This window comes from Colossoma macropomum, unplaced genomic scaffold (assembly GCF_904425465.1).
Source record: "Colossoma macropomum unplaced genomic scaffold, Colossoma_macropomum, whole genome shotgun sequence".
Taxonomy (NCBI): domain Eukaryota; kingdom Metazoa; phylum Chordata; class Actinopteri; order Characiformes; family Serrasalmidae; genus Colossoma; species Colossoma macropomum.
In genome coordinates, this window is record NW_023494795.1 from 36,994,300 (window position 1) to 37,015,825 (window position 21,526).

Here is a 21,526-nt window from a genome sequence, read left to right on the forward strand (position 1 = left end):
GCTGCGGCTCTACGTCACCGCGGTGTGGCTTTAGTGGAGCGCGCCAGCAGCTCGAGCTTGCACACCCCGCAGCGCGAGGATCAGCAGACATACGTTCTCTCACACACTCCAGTGCTCTGACTCTGCTACTACGGCAATATCCCTGTCAGACGCCTTTGAATTCACCTTAAATATGTCTCCCATCGTCTACTGTCAACCTGATCAGGTAAGAAGTGCTTTATGTCCGTCCTGAGTCATTTGTGTAGTGGCTTTACTGTGGCTTGCGTTTGGAGATAAAGAGGCACCACGTTACAGGAACTGGACTGTAATGGTAGGATAAATGCTAACTGTAGGTTACTTTTAGTACTAACTTAACCTATATAGGTTATATTGCTATAAGCTTTACTGTCTTTTTTCTTTGTCTGTATGGAGGCAGTGTCTCTGTGTGGTGGTGGTGCATTGAAGGTGGTGTGTCGGTGCCCGGATTTGCGCGCCCAGATGGTCCATGTGGCCTTTTTTGAGATTTATGAAATGGCATTTACAAATAAACCATCTTAACAAATGAACCATATATTCAGTTATGGGCTCGAGGCGAGCTACTTTTTGAATAGGACGTTGATGCTAACCTGCTTAATCACAAGACACGAAGACAAAGGAATGGTAAAGTATGGCGTTTTTAATAATCACCGGTGAAAGTCAAATGATAAGAGGCATAACGCTAAGTAGTGTAGAATTCATGTCCCCATTGATGGCGTGTATATTTACCTGTCAGATTCCTAGCCAGCTCAGGAAACTATGGCTTAGTCAAGTCCATGCGGATGGAAATGAATGTAAGTAACGTTAAGCATAATTCCTTTACACCTTCACCCCAGGCTCATTCGTGAATAAAAAGAAGTTCGGGTTAAGACACTTAACTTAAGTGACCAAATCAGTGTTGAACTTCTGCTTTGTCGTTGTTGGGAAGTGAATGTCCGGTGCTGTGTCTAATTGTAACTGTATCAGTTATAACGGGCAGCTGCTCTTTGGCGCCGAAACTGAGGTTCTGCCTGTCGCCATGAAGCGTTTTGTTGTGCTTTTTAAACGTTTCGGAATACATTTTACTTTTTACAACATCAGATATTGAGTCCCACTGACCTACTTTCTGAGCCTGGCTTCTTCTTAGTGGCGGGATGAACGGTCTCTTGGTCGAAGCTAGACATGATGCAAGAACCTCTACGCTGGAAATAAATGCAGTGGCTAAGGCTAGTGATTGACAGGCTCTGCGTCCAATAGCGCCGCTCATAGTGGCGGTTCTGGCCAATCAGCTCTCGCAGGAGGTGTCGGGAGGTGGTGCCGCGCATGCGCATCTGTGTAGAATTCAGCGCGTAGCTACCGTTGGGCTTAGAAGGGTGTTGTCGGAATTGACTGACTCTCTTCTTTTAACGAACTGATATATGTGGAAGAATTGATAAATATGTAGTATTTGGTTTCAGGGACTCCCCGTCGGTTAATAACGTTTATCTTGTTATTAATTCCACACCAAAGTTCAGTTTTGCAGCCGTACACGTGAGAGTCGTCAAAAGCGCCTGCGTGTACTGAAAGGCCAGGCGGAATTGTATTGTTTCTCAATGGCCAAATGTCAGGAAAGCGCGGCCTGAAGTGGCTTTTCTCAGGGCGTACTGTACACGTCTAGTCTTGCTGGCCCATGTGCTGTGATTTTACCTCTTCCTGTATCTGTGAAGGGCGCATTACATTAGGCGATTCTGTCTGGCCGTGCGTTGAGCTCTTTGTGCAAGATGCAACAGCCAAAGATGAATCCTGACAGAGAGAAGGGGTCTTTACTGATACAGGATTAACTAAGATGGGATTTTACACTTCAACCTTTGTTGCAGTCAGTGGTTGTTTAGTAGCTACCAAACATGTCTCTAAAATGTGTCATTGAGACGCCTTTGGTCATTTAGTCCTGCTGTAGTCTGTACGGGCATTCACATTAAAAACGTTAACTAGTCCTGCCTTTATCCTACAGTGCATGGTAGAGGGCAATTCCACCGTTTTTTTCAAAATTAAAAAAAAAAAAGGCTAAGTAATGAACGGTCATTCATAGTGGTTTGGTATAAAATGCTGTGTTCTAGAGAAACCTACTGAGTCAGAATTGCTCAGAGCTGTAACAGTAGAAACCAGACGTCTGTACAGTTGAATGCCTCTAAAAGCTAGGCAGCATCACAGAAGGTTATTACATGAAATGCTTATGATTGTCTGAGATGTAATTTTTAAAATCCATTCATGATGGAGAGATGCATGCAGGGTGTTGTGGGGCAAAAATAGTCCCCAAAGACTATTTCTTTACATCTCAGTGACTGCATTATGCAGAAACTTTAAAACATCAGTGGATTTCCCCTTTAGGACATCATCCATTCCTTTTAAAGGGCAAATGCTAAGACTTTTGCTGGAAATCTTGTTGCTGGAAAGGGGAATTCCACTCAAACTTTCTCCATCTCAGTTGCTGAGCCAGTCATTCTGAGTAGTTTAATATTAAATGATATCTCCAGTGCACACACAGCCACTTTATTTGCTAGCCAAAGTGACCAGTGAAGTTACATATGCCTTCTGAGTTTTTATATGTAACGTTGATAGCAGAAAATGGTGGTAAAATCCAAAATAAGTTTCCTTTGGGTACTGTTTAGCCCTAAAATGCACTACATGCAACTCTCTGCCTTGAACACATTTGGGGAAAAAATACATTTTAGGCCAAGAGCTTCTTGCAAAACTATTGTTTCAGACATCAGACAGTGTATTTGTAGCCATTTCATGTGATGTTAGAGGCATTAAACACTTCAGACTTCTGTTTCCAATTACCACCGGGAATAATTCTGACTCTTAACTTTCTGTAGAACAGAGGATATTCCCCAATCTTCTAACAAGAAAACAGCTATGGCTAGTCCTCTCTTAATCTCCTCACATTATTGCCGAATAAGAACATGCTGGTCACGCTCTCTTACAGGAAGTGGATAGTTCTCTTTCTGGCCATGCGTCAGTGCTGGACAGTCTTCTTTTGCTCTTTTGGTTTCAGCAGGAAACAAGCTGCTGTGCTTGCCAGTGTGCAAGGTGCAACATCCAAATACAAATCCTGCCAGAGATAATAGGACTATGGCATGAGTTAGTGGCAGTCTTTGTTGCCAGCTGCTAATTATTTAGTACTGCTTAGTAACTGGCCACAAAGTCCCTGAAACGTTATTGAAATGCCTTTGGTCCTTTTATACTGCTGCAGTCTGTATGGACATGCACAATAAAACATTCATTGCTGCCTTTGTTCTGCAGTCTAGACTTGAGTTACATCTCAAACCATAGATCGAATCTGTTTCCTCTGAGCTTCCACGCTTGTTGTTGAATAAGAAGTTAATCCGGTCACAAACTTGTCTACGCAAAGGACGTTCTCTTTTCTGAACCACTTCCTTCTCTTCGCGATCTGCCATCTGACGCACGTTTCTTTAGGCCTGTGTTCACCCCATGGGTAGTTTATTTTGTTGGTAGTTGTTTATTATTCCATAAAAATCAACCAGATGCCCAGGGCCTTTTATGATGCTTGCATAGAGTAACAATAAACTTTGGTTTTAAGATGCAGCTGCTACAGTTAATATTAATGTGTATAGTGTTGCACTTTGGGCTCTCTGCTGTCCATTCTTAGAGCCATTGTGCTGGCCTTCAATAGAAATGAGTGAATCAGCAACTGCTCTGGCCCGAATAGTGAGTACAGTAGATAATTAGACAGGGACTGGTTATCTGTTATGTGCAAGTACCCCATATTTATACCATGTGGGTTGGTTGGTTGGAGGAAAAGAGAGAGAAAGCTGAGAAAAGAGAGACTTTTTTTTTCATTCCGTAAAGACCAAGGGGAATCCATATAGCAAGTGGGGAATCATTTAAAATCATGTGATTTGTTTATACTTCAACAAATCGTTTCCAGTGAATGGTTTTTCTGTGAGGTGATGGTGTTTCCCAGACCTGCTGCTCGATGCTGGAAGGGCCTTTTGACGGGTATATTAACGTCTTCAGCTGATATATATAATATAATATAAAAAACAAGGACACCGTTTCATTCATGTGAAGCACTGCTCTTATAAAGCATTGCTGGAGCCCCCTTGTGGATGATTTTTAGTCTGCTAAACATGAGTGAGTTGCAAGCCAGTTCCATAAGTTGCTTTGCATCTGGACAGAAGAGATGATAACTTGCAGAAGAGAACTCTTCTCCCTCTTTGCAATTATAAAACCAAGCAATGCTCTGTTGTATTTATTTATTTTATTGTATCGTTAATCCTGGTCTAAGTAGAACAAATTTCCTACATGGAGAGTCAGACAGTTGCTCAGCTAAAGCCTAATTTGTAATTTCTATTCTCTTGATGACTTCTGCTCTTAAGTTAGAAAATGTATTAATAGAGGATAGGGCTTAGGAAGAGGTGCACTCTATAATGGCTCAGATAATCAGCGTCTCGAGGCTGTGAAAAAGCTGCCTTGCCCTTTGCCTTCCCACAGCAGCAGTTAATAGACTAAGATTGTGATCTAAAAACAAGTAAAGCTGCCAAAGTCCAATTTAATGTACCTAGCTTAATGTACCAGGCCTGTTTTAGGATGGGGGGGTTTAGCCAGATTTAGCCTTGATTTAACATTAATGGTAGGCTTGCTTTCTGTATGTGACTATAGAAACATTTGAAAAGCAGCACATTACAGTAAGGAGGAGATATAGACCATTTTTTTGTATATGTGGATGGAGTGAGTCAGAGTTAAGAGTGGCCCCTTTTTCTGGTTCTTTGACTTTATGTGCAAGTGGAAAGAACAGCCAGAGTGAGGGAGACATGCAGGCCATGCAAATACTGCCAGATGTTACCTAACCTCTGGAAATTGAGGCTGCCTGAATGAACACACATCTGCACATAAAGAGCTTTTTCACCATGCGGGTTCCCTCCTCCTCGCTCTGCTGGTAAAGCATTCCCAAAACCCACGCTCTCCTGAATAACATTTGCAACTCTACAAGACAAGGCTTTGACATCTCCATTTTTTTTTCTTCTTCAGCTGTGGTTATGAGCTTCCGTTCTTTTCTGAGAGTGCTGCAATAAATGATTCATTTCGCCTCTCCCTTTGCTGCCATCTCTGTACATTCTGTCCTGCCCATGACTTTTTTTTTTTAATGTTGTGTAAGCCTTGCATGTGCTTAAAAGGAGGGTTTTATTTTAACACCCGAACAGTGTCTGATCTCATCTGTTCAGTCCCTCCAGATAGACCTCAAAGACTACAGAGACGACTTTTCTTTGAAGCAAAGAAGTAAACAACTCTTTGAATGCCTTTGAGAGAGAAGGAGAGGACTGCTGGGATATGTAGTCCACTGGTTTTGGAGGCTTGGCTGAGGTCCCTGTGTGGAGCGTGACTAGCGTGAGGAAGGGTCCCATGGTACAGATTAGTGCAGTTGCAGTCGCATACGCACGCACGCAACCTGTTTCATGCTTTAGTGACAGGGGAGAGCTTGTTAGAGCACTGTGTGTAGAATCACGTGCAGAACATTACATCCCATTTTTCCACAGTGACTTAGAAATGCATCCCCACTGCTGTGCATTCTTAGCTATCTGCTAAACACTTTAGCAGCCAGTAGAACAACAGCCACCACAGTGTGCCATTCCTCCTCCTCTCTCGCCATTTTTCACTTCCACACAGCTGAACTTGTGCTTTAGCAGAGGTCAAAGCCACAGTGCAGAAGAATGCATACTCACAATGTATTTCTTTATTGCTAGTCTCCATGTCTTTGTCAATTTTCCTTCAGCTCTGTCCTTCACAGCCTGCCTCCTCCAGTAGAGGACATTGCACGTGAAGCAAAGGTTTTTTATGTTTAGCTGAGTCACTGCAAGGCTTTATCTTAAGCTGACCTCTCTGATAAATGCACCACGTGGACCATCCACTCTCACATTAAAGGAGAACTGTTGGGCTATCATCTGCATCATGCAGTTGATTACAACAGGCAGTGATTTCAACACGTAAAAGCTCATTGACTTAAAACACATTTCTGATAGAATCCAGTGGGCTGATACCTTCAACCAACCAGCTTGGTAGCATTGTGTAATGGAGGAGATCTTGCTAGTGGGTGGAACCGGCCATGACTAAATTGGGAGAAAATTGGCCAAAACTCCCAAAGAACACTGGAGTTTTCCTTTAAGGTCACCAATGGCATATCAGACTAACCCCATCTTTGACCTTAACTGTCTGAACACCCTCAATTGTTGCAGTGAACTCGGAATGGAATTCTTTTAAACTTACTTGCCTTCAAGCGGCCCTGTGGAATCCTGGGAATTACCACAGGCTGATTGAGTTCATGCATCTCATCTTTAATACGTTTCAGCACACAAGTAGCCAGCCAGAACAATAAGGACATCAGGGACAGCTGGAGAAAATTGCTCAATGTTGGGTTTCTGGTTTCAAACGTCTTTCCAGTTTTTACAAGTGTTCCGCACTGCATTTGTCCCCAAGAGGAAAACATGTTTACTCCCACTTTACCAAGCATAACGCCTTTTGACTGCTATTTTCTCTTAACTAGTGAAACGCAGGTTTTCTTGGGAGGTCATCACTTGGCTGATCTGTAAAAGCTGAAGATAAAGTGGATGGAGACACGTGCCAGCAGCTTTTCGTGCATAGCGTGCACGTACTATGTTCCCAGAGTTTTTTCCCCTCTTCTGTTGATTGTGAAACTTGCAAAATGTGGTAATAAATTACTTAGGATTTATCTCTGGCTTCCCAAACTAGCCTGAAAACTAGGCCACCTGTTGAACTGATGCTGTTTATGTGAAGCTTACGGAAGGTTCCAGAAAAGCTGTCAGGAGGTTGGACTGACTGGGTGGTGTGTCTAAAGGGAGAAGCTACGCTATTGGCAAGAAGAGAAGAAAAGCATGTGCAAGCATGTGTGGAGCTCAGAAGTGGGCGGAGAGGGTGGGCCTTTTGCTTGGAATGCAGAGTGATCTGGGGGTGGGGTCTGTATGGTGAGGCGTGTATACATTTTGGGGTAGAATATAATTGGTTGTGGGGACTAAGTCAGTTCCATGGCTGAGGACTGCAAGAGGCCGAGCTGGAGCCAGATTAGTAACTCCTATCTGGATGTGTGAGACACGTGGCTGAAGGAGTGCAGGCTGATCTGGGCTTAGAGCCTAAATGTATGTATGTATGTATATATGTAATACGTGCATGCGTGTATGTATATCTATATATAGAGCAGCGATGGACAAGTTCAGTCATGGATTGACAGATCGCTGTTTTCACATCTGGTTCATCTAAAGAGCTTTTATTTGTCAGGACGAATAACAAAGCAAAAGCTGATCCTAGATCAGTCCTTATAGTGTGCTATAGAGATGGTAGGTATCAATTTCGGACTGATATTAGCAGAAAATGCTGGATTGGACATTGGAGAGGAAAAATAGAATGAGTAAGACCCAATCTTATGACTGATATCCTACTTTTAGAGGATTAAGTAGGCTAAGAGAGCTAATTTCCAATATGCCGTACTTCATGATTAGCGTGTTTTAATCCACGTCCAGTCCATGCCTCAATACAGTTAATCGTATTTTTCATGATTTTGCATCAATGCTTTGAACCCTTGCATCAGTACTGTCTGTGTTAGAAAGGCACTCATATGGGAACTGTGGGACATATTTGTTGATGCCAATACACATGCATTTAAAAAAATTGATATTGATTGGTATTAATATAATGTAAATTGTGACATATATATATATATATATATGTGTATGTATATATGTGTATATATAAGTGTAGTAAGAGAAATACATAAAAATGCAGATATTTTAGTACAGTAGCACAGCATTACCTAAACATTCTGCTCTAAATATGTCATCATTTGATGACGCACTGTATCTAATGATGACTATCTGCTGATACTGATATGATTCCTGATAATTGTGCAATTGTGCTTTGGATGGCAGTAGCTACAGAAGATCAGTAAATCAGCCTCTGCACCTCTACACCCAGCTTGTTGTTTGCTACACATGCACTATGGTGGACATACAACCAGCAGAGATGCAAGCATTTCCTGTCTCAATCTAATTGCAATATCGTCATATACCCCACTGTGACATGTCATTAAGAGTTGGCAATACCCAGGCCTGCTGCCTATCCTCTGTGTGACCTCGTCTCATGCCTCTTTGTGCCGAACCTCTCTGAGTTATCGCAATATTGGATTGTGAATTGGACCATGGCCTGGAGTATTGGGACCTAGATATGTGTATTGATCTGCAGCAATCTCTCCACATTGTCCCAGTGATAATCTTCTCATGTGCTCCTATTTAAAAAAGAAAAGCTTATATTTGCCTCATTCTGTGTCTTGCAGGTTATAATACACGATCAACACAGAAAAGGTTTGACTCTATAGCCAACGGGATCGCGAGGACTTGATTACAGTCGCTCTAAGCCTGAGAGTTTGTGTTAGTGCGGCTGCCCCCCCTTCCCCCCTGCTCCGTGCCCTGCTGCTTACCTGGCATCACCTCTGCCACCCTCTCCGCAGTGAAGGAAAGACCTGGGTGCCATCTTACAGCTTCTCGGCACAAGTGCGTCTCCCTGAATTACGTCAGTTCTGATTAGGTAAGCCCATTACTCATTCATGAGCCTAATTGCTTTGTGCGCACAATGAGGGGAGAAATATGTGATTATAAATTAATTAAGGGAGGCTTTTGTGTAGCATGGACAGAAAGCTCACGTCTCATTGTACATGTTTTTTGCCAAGTTAGAGACCAAGCTTCTGTGCATGTTACTAAAAACAAAGTTTTGAACCTTATGTATATCTTCTATCTACTGTTAAAGGCTCAACTTTGAAAAAACTGCCAAAATGATTCCCAACGGATATTTGATCTTTGAGGATGAGAGTTTCCTGGATTCGACTGTTGCCAAGATGAACGCCCTTAGGAAGAGCGGCCAGTTCTGCGATGTCAGACTTCAGGTAACAATACTAGTAGTAGTAATAATAATAATGAGTCCTTTCCAGGTTCAGATGTTTATGCAGTTGTATGCAAATGTATGAACACGTCTTGAACATGACTTTTTTTCTGTCAATTTTAGTGTGCAGTTTTGACATATTGGAAAACTTTGTACAGGTCATGTTTTTCTCCTCAATGTGATAAAATTCAGCAAATTATGGAAGCCCTAAAGGATACCTAAAAGCCATGAATTTGCTTTTTTTTGTTATTTATTTAGTCAAGAAAAGTAATTTGTTGTCACGCAACCAGATAACATCACATTGATGCATGTCAGACAACCCCACTGACAAACAACCTGAGCACGTAGGAGAGATCAGGACAGAAAGATAAGAATGAGCTCTTGTCTACAGGCCTGTCATTTCTAAAACACAAGTGCTCATTTTGGACTATCTAGTTAAATACTGCAGGTGGTCAACACTGAAAACTGCATTCTGATTCCCTCCGGAGGGTTTCAGATGAGTCACTCCTGAAATGTGAGGCGGTATGAGAAGAGAGGTGATTTAAGTAGTAGTGTTCGTTCCTGGAATTTAGTCTACTGAACTATCAGTGGCCATAAGCCAAGTGGCATCCATTAACCAGTGAATGAAACTCTCTAAGGGGGAGAAAAAAAACTGTCTGGCAGGCTGAAGGAAATCTGTCCCAGTTCCTAATAGAGTGGGTACAGTAACACATGCCTCCAGCTCAACTTTGATTAAACAATCCAAAACGAAAGGGGCCATCCTGAATCTCTGAAGAATTAATTATTAGTGTTTCTGTCTTTTAAAAGAGAATAAGTAATAAGAGAATCAGTGTATGCAGTTAAAATGCTGCATGCTTCTCGGTTACATCACAATTGTACCTTGGACCTCTAACCTGCTTTTTGCATTTTTAAGCTGAGCTGTAGCGTCTGGTTTGCGTAATGATATCGAGAACTATTATCCACTTGAATGTGTCAGTTTGGCTGTAGGCAATGGGACTGACTTGGTGGTGACCTTTTGTCCTTTGACCTCCCCCAGGTGTGTGGTCATGAGCTGATGGCGCACCGCGCAGTGCTGGCCTGCTGCAGCCCGTACCTGTTTGAGATCTTTAACAGTGACCTGGAGCCTCATGGCATCTCCCATGTGAAGTTTGAGGACTTGGACCCTGAAGCTGTGGAGATCCTGCTCAACTACGCCTACACTGCCCAGTACGTTTACTCAGGCGTTTATCAAATTTCTCAGTTATACTGAAGGTTATCCCTCTGTTATAGAGAGGCTTATGGCTATTTCTCATGGTTGCTGTGGTGAGGTATCAGTAACAGTGTGCAGCTTTTCAACTTCACCGTTTCTCATTGCCTGTGGATTTGCATTTTTTTTCTCTAAGGTTGAAGGCAGATAAGGAGTTGGTTAAGGAGGTCTACTCTGCAGCCAAAAGGCTCAAGATGGAAAGAGTGAAGCAGGTAGACTTTAAGACACATCTCTGTTTACATTGTTTAAAACTCCAGCAGGATGCAATGTTTGGTGTTGACGTAACTTGACACTTTTAATTATGACCAATTATGGTTTTTACAATTACGGCGCAGCATTGTAGTGTTTGAGTCCTGGAGGCAAAGTTTGGAGTGTTGTTTGCACTGACACACCTGATACACCTCTGCTTGTTGTGGTTCTCCATTGCTGGGAGGAACTTTTTTTAATGCAAATTCCTGTCTGCTGGTATGTAAATAACTTGATCTATTTATGGTTATGTTGTTTTTAGATTTGTGGAGACTACCTGCTCTCTAAGATGGACTCCCAGAATGCCATCTCCTATCGCAACTTTGCTAGCAGCATGGGGGACTCCCGTCTTCTAGCCAAGATTGACTGCTACATCCAGGAGCATCTTCTGGAAATATCAGAGCAGGAAGACTTCCTCAAACTGCCCCGCTTGAAGGCGAGTTCCCCAGGGATCACCTCTAAGTCCTTTCATACTTTTTGAGGATGTGTCTGAACATCATAGAAAAACCTCAGTAGCCTTATTAATGACTTATGCTAATGACAATATGAATGCCTCATTGCCTCGCATGCATTAAATGTATACGTAGTAATGTGTGGTATGTGTGATGTGTATGCAGTTGGAGGTGATGCTGGAGGATCACCTGACCCTGCCTAGTAACGGGAAGCTGTACTCCAAGGTGATCAGCTGGGTGCAGCGCAGCTTGTGGGAGAACGGGGAGCCGCTGGAGAGACTGATGGAGGAGGTCAGTACTGCGCTCCTATGTGAGCGTCCTCTCCTCCTTCTGTCCCCCTCTCTCTTTTTTACCCTCTATCCCCCCCACCCCTTTTCCATTCACCAATTCAACGGGTCTATTCACACAAGCTCACACTCAGCCCGTTGGCTGGATGGTTTTGTTTTATCTGTTTTCCATTTTTTTGTTGTTCCTCTCCTTTCCCTTACCACAAACTCCCCTCCCCCCAGGTTTTAAGAGTATATATTTTGCAGTAGGTACAGTGTGGGGCTGTTGCGCACTCTGCAAAGCCGAGAGGTTAGTCCAGGTGAGCAGAAACTCTAAAGCCGCCTGTACAGTAACCATCACTGCAACCGCTCCTTTTCAAACTTGACAGAGCCTTTTTTTTTTGCTGTCACACTGATGTCTCTCTTTTTCCTGAGCAGGTGTGTGTGAGCATGTATGTGTAGGCTATGGACATTAGCACTAACAGCTCTTCCTCCCCGTTGATTTGTTTCTCTTTAGGTTTATTAGAGCAAACAGCTACAGGACTCTGAGCAGACTGAAGAAGCCACGACTGGGGCCACCAGGGTAATGAGTCAGAGAAAAAGAGAAAGGAGGAAAAAAAGACAGAGGAGCCACAGCCAAAGGAGTGCTGAGCTCCCATCTGTCCATGCAACCCACTCACATGTGCACAAATACAGCTTTCAGCACGCAAATTCAACCTAGCCTCAAGCCTCTCCAAATTACCAAAACATGCCCATTTAAGAAAAAGCCCAATTTGAGTATTCACAATTGGCCTGTGGAACCACTCAATGTGGTTTTCAGCAATACAAGATCTATTTGCATATCAAAAATTGTAATAAAATTAATCAGAGAATGAGGCATTATAAATAATTATTTATGTAATATTATTACATAATAAACAGTACTGTGCAAAAAAGTGACCATGTTTCGTTTAAGTAATTTACACTCAAAATGGCCATTAACTGCAAGCTATTAATTCTTCAGCATCAGGGAAAGTAAGAAAAAGATGTATATTTAATCGAAAATTATACAGAAACCTCAACCTCAAGTCAATATAACACATTTTTCATTATTTATTGTGTCCACACCTCGCCTTTATTACAGCTTCCGGAGACCTGCTTTCAGTTTTTCAAAAAAATCTGCAGGAAACTTTTTTGTCCACACCTCAGTTCAGTCTTAGAAGTTGGTTGTATTTTCTTAAACCCACTTATTTTCATTTGATATCTACTCTCCTCAGAAATATCTCCTGAAAAAGGAATAACTTGTATTTATTGCCCGTTTTGACTGGAAATAAATTAAATGGTCTATGACTTTTGCACAGTACTGTATGTCTGTACCATCTGTTATTAGTAATTCTTATGAGTGGATGTCCCTCTACCAGAAGTTTAATAAATTGGGCCACTGGACTAAATCATAACTGGTAGAGGAGAATGTTTAAATTTGCTTGGATGAGTCCATCTCAGGCCCTTTGGCTCACCCATTTTGTTTCCTCACCCATTTTATTTTTTTTAATACCTTCTGTTCTGGTTGGATGTACTTTTTGTTCTTTTTATTTATAGCTGTTTAAGGTGTTTGTCATTTATTTGACTGTAAAATGGCTGTTAAATTTAGCTTGAGCAGAAGTCCTTGCCCTGTGCCGACAGCGTACTCTTGAAGGAGCCGTTGAAGCAGTCTGTAAAACAGCTTAAGTCTCCCTGGAATGTATGTGATCTTAGTTCAGCCTAACTAACCTCCTCAGCCAAGAAGATGGCCGGCAGCTCCAAAGGCCTGTTCCATGGTGATGACGAATAGCGGACCCACTTTCTCTTGTTTCCTCTTCAAGCTTAACAAATAGCTCCTGGTTTGTGATGCTGCCGACAGTGTGTGAGAGTCTGAATCTGCAGTACTGATTGCAGCGGTGGCCTCAGGAGCACCCACAGAAGATCTGCTTTTTTTTTTTTCCCTTTTTTTTCTTGTGCCATCCTGCTTCCAAACCCTGCCTGAACAGAAGCCACATTGTGTTTGCAGTCTTAAAAGAGGCTTTCTCACCAGCGTCTAGCAACCCGGCGGCAAGCTTGCGACGTCTCCCCCTCCTCCCCCTTCCACTCTTTCTCCCCTCCCTTGTCCCATGTTGCCGGGTGCCCTGTTGCCATGGAGACAGCCACATGGGTTCTTGTGTCGCTGTGTGTCTTGCAGGTGCAAATGCTGTACTACTCGGCCGATCACAAGCTGCTCGATGGGGGCCTGCTTGAGGGCCAGGCTGAGGTGTTTGGCGCTGAGGATGACCACATTCAGTTTGTGCAGGTACACAAAACCAGCACCAAGCCCCTCCCAGGCTGGACCGCAAGCCTGTTAGTCCTGCTCCGTTAGCCCTGCTGCTCACTGTAGCCAGTGTTGTATTTTAGTTTGGAGTTAAATAAGTAGGATAGAGCAGCTGCTTCGTGGTGCAGGCTTCTTTGTAAGAGAGCGTAGGTGATCGCTCTAATGTATGTATGTGTGGCCTTGAGTATGTTCTAATGCTGCTTACAGTGTGGCTCTGAACTGGGTGTACACTTCTAGTATTTAGGCTACACATGTTCTTTCTCTGTTGGATCCAGAGTAAGTTCAGCTTTGTGATTAAATTTAGCCCAGGGGGTTAGTTTAGCTTCGTAGGGTTGTGCCAGTGTAGGGGTCTGGGATTCTGGGGTGTGTGTGATTGTGTGCTTGGGCCGAGTGTCTGTAGCTGCACTGTGCCTTTACAGAAGAAGACCCCACGCGAGAACGTTCACAGGCAGTTGAGCAGCAGCTCCTCCGGCAGCCTCTCCCCTGGCTCGGTCAAACAGCCTTGCAAGCAGGAGTGGAAGTACATCGCCTCTGAGAAGACCACCAGTAAGTGTCCTGCTGCAGAATGTTGTCTGCCTTTGTGTTGTCTGAACACACTGCGTTTTTTCTAGTCAGCTATAGCAAACAGCTGCCTGTAGTAGACACCGTGATGAAAAATGAGTCTAAGAGCAAGCTTTAACACCAAAACAGGCTGAGAGTGGTTGTTTGGCTCTTCAGTCAGTCTCTTTTTGACAATGTAGGAGGTTCTTGGCCACATTATTTTGTGAAAAGTACCAGACTCTCTGCCATAAAAATGACTCATGTCATGAGAGATGTGGGAAATATGCTATTACCTCATCTCAGTAATTTCACATGTTAAACTAATGCCATCCAAATTCTACTCAAGAAAAAATAGTAGAGAACAAAAACGGAATCAGGTACTTTACTGTGTGTTCTTTTGATGGTTTATGACTGCAGACAAGAGTAATGTCCATTTTAACAATGGACAATGTCTTTCCATAGCAGCCCACGATTACGTCATGAGTGGCCATTAATTCAGAACCCTTAAGGAGAGTGAAGGAGGGAGGCATGTTGTTGCCGCTTCTTCAACACTGCCAACTGGCTCATCATTGTTCTGTCTCTCTCACAGACAGTACATACCTGTGTCTGGCGGTGCTGAACGGCGTACTGTGTGTGATCTTCCTTCATGGGCGGAGCAGTCCCCAGGCCTCGCCCTCAGCCACACCGTGCCTGCAGAAGAGCCTGAGCTTTGAGGCCAAGTCTCTGGACGAGGAACCTGAACGGCTGTTGGCTCCCATGCACTATGCTCGCTCTGGCTTGGGTACTGCTGCCCTCAATGGACGACTCATTGCAGCAGGTCAGTGGATTTGAGCCCAGATCAGCAACTCTGCTGGAGGTGTTTGTTTTAGATGTTAGATACTGGGGGGAAAGTTTTAAGAAATAGCTCTCAAAGGATGTGCAAATGTCCCTGTTAGTTATTCATGCAGTGCTATACTACTGTTGGCTTGAATAGACGTCTGATTCTGGCTGTGATTGTTCCTTAGGTGGTTATAACCGTGAGGAATGCTTAAGGACTGTGGAATGTTACGATCTGAAGACTGACAGCTGGAGTTTCATTGCCCCAATGAGGACACCTCGGGCTCGCTTTCAGATGGCTGTTCTCATGGTATGTATGCCCACTTGAAGTAATAATTACAGGGTTGTCTACAGTTTGGTAGTCTTTCCATATCACACTGTGGATAATTGCCCATTCCTCAACCAACCAGGGTCAGCTCTATGTAATGGGTGGCTCCAATGGCCATTCTGATGAGCTGAGCTGTGGGGAGACGTATAACCCAAGCACAGATGAGTGGACTCAAGTGCCAGAGCTTCGGACCAATCGCTGCAATGCAGGTGTGCAAACTGAGAATGGATATCACACTCTTGTAGCTTTTAAATAATAAACACTGCTGGTTTTAATATACATTCTTTGTGTCTTGTTCTAGGTGTCTGCTCTCTGAACAACAAGCTGTATGTTGTTGGGGGATCAGACCCTTGTGGGCAGAAAGGTTTGAAGAACTGTGATGCTTTTGATCCTGTCACCAAGGAGTGGACCAGCTGTGCCCCATTAAACATTAGTGAGTGTCTGACACCCGTATAACTGCAGACATTTTAGCTTGTAGATTCCAGCAATGGCTTAAAAGTGATATAAATATTAGAAGTGATGATATAAGTATGCATCTGTTTGTGTAGGGAGGCATCAGGCAGCAGTGTGCAAGTTGGATGGCTTCATGTATGTGATTGGTGGAGCAGAGTCATGGAACTGTCTGAACAGTGTTGAGCGCTACAATCCTGAGAACAACACCTGGACCCTCACTGCCCCCATGAACGTGGCTCGCAGAGGGGCCGGTGTCGGAATCTATGCAGGTAAGTTTGATCTTGCAGGGGAAAGTTGTTCAGAATAGACAGGGACTGTTTTTGAAAGTCTGGCCCAAAACACCAAATGGAACAATTAAAACTGCTATTTAATTCTGGTTCCAGCACAGAGGTTCTCAGTCCAGTCTTTGGGAACACATAAGTTAGCATTAACAGAAGTTGGAATATAAATGAAAGAGTAAGCCAGACCAAGACATGTGCAAGTGGGAAGAGGTTCTCAGTTTCTTCTCGCGTTACCTCACAGGGAAGCTGTTTGTGGTGGGTGGATTTGATGGCTCCCATGCCTTGAGCTGCGTGGAGGTTTATGACCCTGCCCGGAATGAGTGGAGGATGCTGGGGAGCATGAACTCGGCGCGTAGCAACGCAGGCGTGGCCGTGCTGGGCGACCTGATCTTCGCTGTGGGTGGCTTTGACGGCAACGACTTCCTCAACACCATGGAAGCGTACGACCCGGAGCTGGACGAGTGGAGCGCCTGCGCTGAGGCTTTCACCAGCACCTAAGTACTGGTGGGAGCCTGAGCACAGGGTTGGGGGGCATGGTGGGGGTAGCAGGGGAGGGGAGAGTTGGGTGTAAACTGTCTCAAACTAACAGGCTTAGTGACGTAATCGTGCTTCGTGATGTGTATGTGAGCGGGTTGGGGTTGGGCTTGAAGATGGGGAAGGGGAGGAGGCAGGGAATCACGGGAGTCTTCAGTGAAGACTGACTACTTACTTTGCAAGTGGGTGGGCTGGGGAGGGTTTCAGGTTCATTGGGGGTTGCAGAAAGCAACTTAAAGCTTTTGCATATTGCATACAATATTTTTTTGTGTTGTACATATTATTGTGTTATTTCTTTTCAACATGTTTTTGCTTTAATTTACAAAGAATGCCAACCTTTATTGCACATTGAGTGTACTTTTTTTCTTTTGAGCTGAAAAGGTTTGGATTTTTGGTGTTTGGGATTTCCAGCAACGAAAATAAATGGAGTTACTGACCACCGTGAGTGGCAGTAACCAAGTTGGCATTGTTCGTCAGCAGGATTAATTGGTTGAATTGATTTAAAGAGGTAATTCAGTTGAATTAGATTTTATTTTCTTTGGATTTTGTAATATTAGCTCACGTATTGATGCTCTGTGGTTATATAAAAGCCTTATTCAACAAAAGATGATCACACATAGCTTTCCTTTTAGCATTACCCATTATGTGGGATTGCTTTACCAATCTTTAATGATGGCCTTTTTTATATTTTTGATACACTGCTGATTAACTTATAGCTAGATAGATGAGCTAGGAGATGCAGATAACTCGAGTTATGAACTTTAATCGGTGCCAGTTTAGTTACACAAGTGTATACATGAATGCGTACACACTTTCTTGACCATGTTTCAATGTTCCTGCTCACTAGAATATTTTGTTACTGCAATTTTGACTAACTCATCGTTGATATGTTGTTTTTGTTTTTTTTTCTGAACACCTTTTTTAATCTTTCTTGTGTTAAGAATTTCAAAAGGAAAACAGTTCTCCAAGGCTTTGTTTTCACAGTAGACAAAATAGGGGGTGAAATTCTGTATCCCATTTATTACAAACTGATATTTCTTAACTAATAAATCATTTCAACCTGTGAATCCATGCAGTATTGTTTTTTTCAATACTTCCAACAACTTCAGGGGGAAAAAACTTTAGTCAGTATGGCCTTGATAATTGTGAATGCCATTATTACCAGCAGGTGGGTTGGTGGTGTCATAATATAAAATAATTGGAACAGACTGGAACTCTCTGAAATCTAGTAAATCTATGTGGTTTACAAGCTCTTGGACATTTTAACAGGGACTCTAGCGTCTATGTCTAATTCTGGTTGGATTACTCTAATCTGGCCTGTGTAGGTACGGCTTATCTTGCAAAGGGGGGTGTGGGTAGACGAGATCAGTAGACAAGATGAATGGACAAGGCCAGAGTCATATTTTCCACTGAGAGAAGGTGCTAGAAAAGGGCTAACTCACAAAGAATGAGAATGAGCTACAATGTTCTGATCTAAAATTCAATCGGTGGAAAGCAACAGTAGTCTTTTCAATCATATAATGCAGATACATGTATTAAATGATTGATAGTAATGTGATGCTAGTGTTAGTACGGCTTCATAGGTTTCAAGTAATGAAATGGATTTTATAAATAAAACAGCCATTTTGGATGTTTCTGTCATGATGAACAGAGCTGTAGATGATTCCATAATTTCTGAGAAAGCTGTCAAGAATGAAGTTACAATGAAGCGCTGAACTCTTCAGGCAGATAACTTGTCTATTACCGGATGCCTGATTTCAGAATCCAAAATGTCATATATAACAAGATTTTGGAAAGAATAACAGCTGACTCATAATGGAACCCATGTTGCATTATCACTAATAAAGGTGATTTTAATCATAATATATAGCCCTGATATTTCTTGTATTTGTAGAGGCCACCCCCAATATGTATATCAGGACAAAATAGCACATTCCTAAATGTTATCTGTAATGTGTTTTGGAACAAAAGAGATAATCAGAACTTCCCTTCCCTCTATATGTCAGTAAGGTCACACTTCCCTCCACTGATATTTGTCAGATGCCCAGTTCCTGTCCAAACCCCTCCTCCTGCATTCCAGCCATTTAGTAGTATTAACCCTCTGTAAGCAGCAGTGACAGACAGGAAGTAGGCCACAGGGGCAGGTCATGAGGTTCAAAAGGAATTAGAAGGCCATTTCTGGAGATGTCTGCCCACTAGATTTTGGCCAAATGCCACAGTGTAGATCATCACTTAGCACATCACTTGTTCATACCAGTCAAATACATATATTTGGAATAGGATATTTAACCACAACACGTACAGTATATCTAATTTGTATTTTCATGGGGCTCCTGACTCATGGGGGCCCTAGGCGGCTCCCCTGAAAATTCATGTACCCAACCCTAGCAGGAAAGCAGACTGACCAGCACCTCCTTCAAAACACAATGGTTGAGAAACGGTTACTTGTGGTGGAAGATATTTTATAGCGTGTGTTCCTTGAGTCCTAACTCCTCTTACACTCACACTGAGGCTGCCCATCAATGTCCTCTGACAGGAGCACAGTGTGCGAAGAGTCAGAAGCAGTTCAGGCTAAATCCTGCGCTGACCTCATCGTACTGTTACGTCAGAGGCAAGCAACTTTATCTTGCCTGTGTTAATGAGAGTAGGTATAATCTTCAGGCGCTATCGTCACCTCTCCTGCTCCTTTCAGAACTGGCAGAACTGTCTCTGCCTCAGTCTCGGGCAAGGAGCCCAAGCCAGCATCCTTAGACAGCAAAGGACAGGAGACGACACTTGAGATATGTCAGCAAGTTTTCATTTGAAGCAAATATACAAAAAGAAATATATTATCTGAAACCCATTTTAAACAAATACAAAATATATGCACAGTATTTAAAAAACTAAAATAAAAAATAAAAAAATGACTGCATAGCTTTTATTTTGTACAAAATTCCACTGAGCAGTTTTCCAGAATCCTTGTGTATATATAGTGGTATGCAAAAGTTTGGGAACACCTGGCCAAATGGCATGTTTTGTTGATTTTCTAAGTGAAAATAAGTTAACAGATCCTCTACAGAGAACAAACTTCTGCACGTTTAAATGCATAGTTACTGTTTACTTGCTGAATTTAACACATTGGGGAAAAATAAACATGAAAATGTGGCTGGTGCACAAGTTCTGATACAATTTTCAGCAAATAGAAATTGTGCATTAATTAAATTGTGCAATTATTACATTTGCTCCCTATAGAAGATATGTTAACTTATTTTTACTTCAACAAAACATGTAATTTGACTGGGGGTGTTCAAACTTTTGCATACGACTGTACGGGCGACTGTTTCATGTCTGACTACAAGCTGGTCATCTTTACTGGCACCAGAGTAAGAGAACTGCATATAAGTTATTGACATCCCTGAAATAAACAGCCCTCGTGGGCATCATTATATCATCATCCCTTTCAATGATGTCATCTGAGGGGGGGTCAGTGCAGAATGAGGTAATGCCTCAATTTGATTCTCTGCTTTGTGATTTGGACACAATACATTTTTTAGGCTCACCATCTGAGGTTTTGGAGACTGGAAGAAAGCACAGAGATAATGACTTTGCTCGTATTCAGTGCTGTGCAAAAGACTTAGGATAACCATTTAACCCTGCTACATAACATTGACATAAACATGCCAAGGCAAATGTAATATGCTGTGATGAGTCATCATGACAGATTATGTTCAGTAATGCACACCGACAGGCCACTTCATTAAGTAAACCTCCTTGTTTCTACACTCCATTTAATCATCTCCATTTACCATGTAAGCACACTTTGTAGTTCTTCAATTACAGACTGCAGTCCATCTGTTTCTTTGCGTACTTTGTTAGCCCTCTTTTACCGTTTTTCAGTGGTCAGGACCCCAACAGGACCACCACAGAGCAGGTATTAATTAGGGCAGTGGATCATTTTAAGCACTGCAGTGACACTGATGTGGCGGTGGTATGTTAGTGTGTGTTGCACTGGTACAAGTGGATCGGACACAGCAGTGCTGCTGGAGTTTTACACCTCAGCGTCACTGCTGGACTGAGAATTGTCCACCAACCAGGGGTGCATGACTCCAGTCCTGGAGGGCCGGTGTCCAGCACAGTCTGGTGATTTACCTACTCAGACACCCCTGATTACACTTCTCTGTTAATTGCCAGGTTTAGTGGGTGTGTTTGAGTAGGGAAACTACCAAACTGTGCTGAACACGGGCCCTCCAGGACCACACCTGGACTACAGTATGACCCACACAAATTGTGCAGAAACAGATGAGCTACTTGTCTCTGACTTTACATCTACAAAGTGGACCAACGTGGTAGATGTGTCTAATAGAGTGGACAGTGAGTGGGCACAGTGTTTAAAAACTCCAACAGCACTGCTGTGTCTGATTCACTCAGACCAGCACAACACACACTAACACGTCACCATGATCCACCACCCAAATAATACCTGCTCTGTGGTGGTCCTGACCATTGAGGAACAGGGTAAAAGGGGGCTAACAAAGTATGCAGAGAAACAGATGGACTACAGTCTGTAATTGTAGAACTACAAAGTGCACTGATATGGTAAGTGGAGCTGATAAAATGGACAAAGTGTGCAGACACAAGGTAGGTGTACTTAATGAAGTGGCCAGTTGGTCTAAGTGCCATGTTACCTTTACCGTTAATTATCATGACAGGCGCTATATTAGATGTCATGACAGCTTTTATATAATATATATGGATGAGAATTGTTCTATTTACAGACTGACTGGAACAAAACAACGTTTAGGTTAACCTGGCAAGTACTGAATTCTAGAAAAAGCTGAGCTAAACCTGAGACTGCAACATTTTTAGGCTCTATCTCTGATAGCACAGTAAAAGTTGGTTTTGTACTTGGACATTTCGTTGGATATTAGACATTCTCTTCTCAATTCCTCATGGATTTCGTGTTCAAAAATGATAAAACCTATATTTTCATGAAACTACAGTCAAATATTTCTAAAATATCTGTTGTTATGTAGGTAATGTTTCAGAAATTCAGATGACCGACATGCTAGTCATTAAGGAACTGTCTACAAAGTGCATAACACAGACAAGTTTTTAGTTTAGCTAAAAG

General features: G+C 42.7%; 1 protein-coding gene and 1 long non-coding RNA gene across 4 annotated transcripts in view; one reads left to right on the forward strand and one right to left on the reverse strand.

Annotated features, from left to right (window-relative positions):
* LOC118815922 overlaps positions 1-1,511 on the reverse strand; it is a 57,923-nt gene extending 56,412 nt beyond the window's left edge. For both annotated transcript variants that reach the window (XR_005007839.1, XR_005007840.1), the window contains exon 1: positions 1,114-1,511. This is a non-coding gene — a long non-coding RNA (uncharacterized LOC118815922). The remainder of the gene's footprint in view (positions 1-1,113) is intronic.
* ivns1abpa (influenza virus NS1A binding protein a) lies at positions 43-17,486 on the forward strand. Of its 2 annotated transcripts, none has more exons than XM_036582342.1 (15): positions 43-205; positions 8,336-8,586; positions 8,806-8,941; positions 9,974-10,143; positions 10,320-10,395; positions 10,692-10,865; positions 11,047-11,172; positions 13,342-13,449; positions 13,887-14,013; positions 14,597-14,824; positions 15,012-15,133; positions 15,234-15,360; positions 15,453-15,584; positions 15,700-15,873; positions 16,127-17,486. In XM_036582342.1, the coding sequence occupies exons 3-15, from the start codon at positions 8,831-8,833 to the stop codon at positions 16,381-16,383; spliced, it is 1,932 nt and encodes a 643-aa protein (XP_036438235.1). In that variant the 5' UTR covers positions 43-205; positions 8,336-8,586; positions 8,806-8,830; the 3' UTR covers positions 16,384-17,486. The 2 variants fall into 2 exon arrangements, with proteins under 2 accessions (XP_036438235.1, XP_036438236.1); XM_036582343.1 differs by lacking the exon at positions 43-205 and adding an exon at positions 7,018-7,145.
* The last annotated feature ends 4,040 nt before the right edge of the window (positions 17,487-21,526 follow it).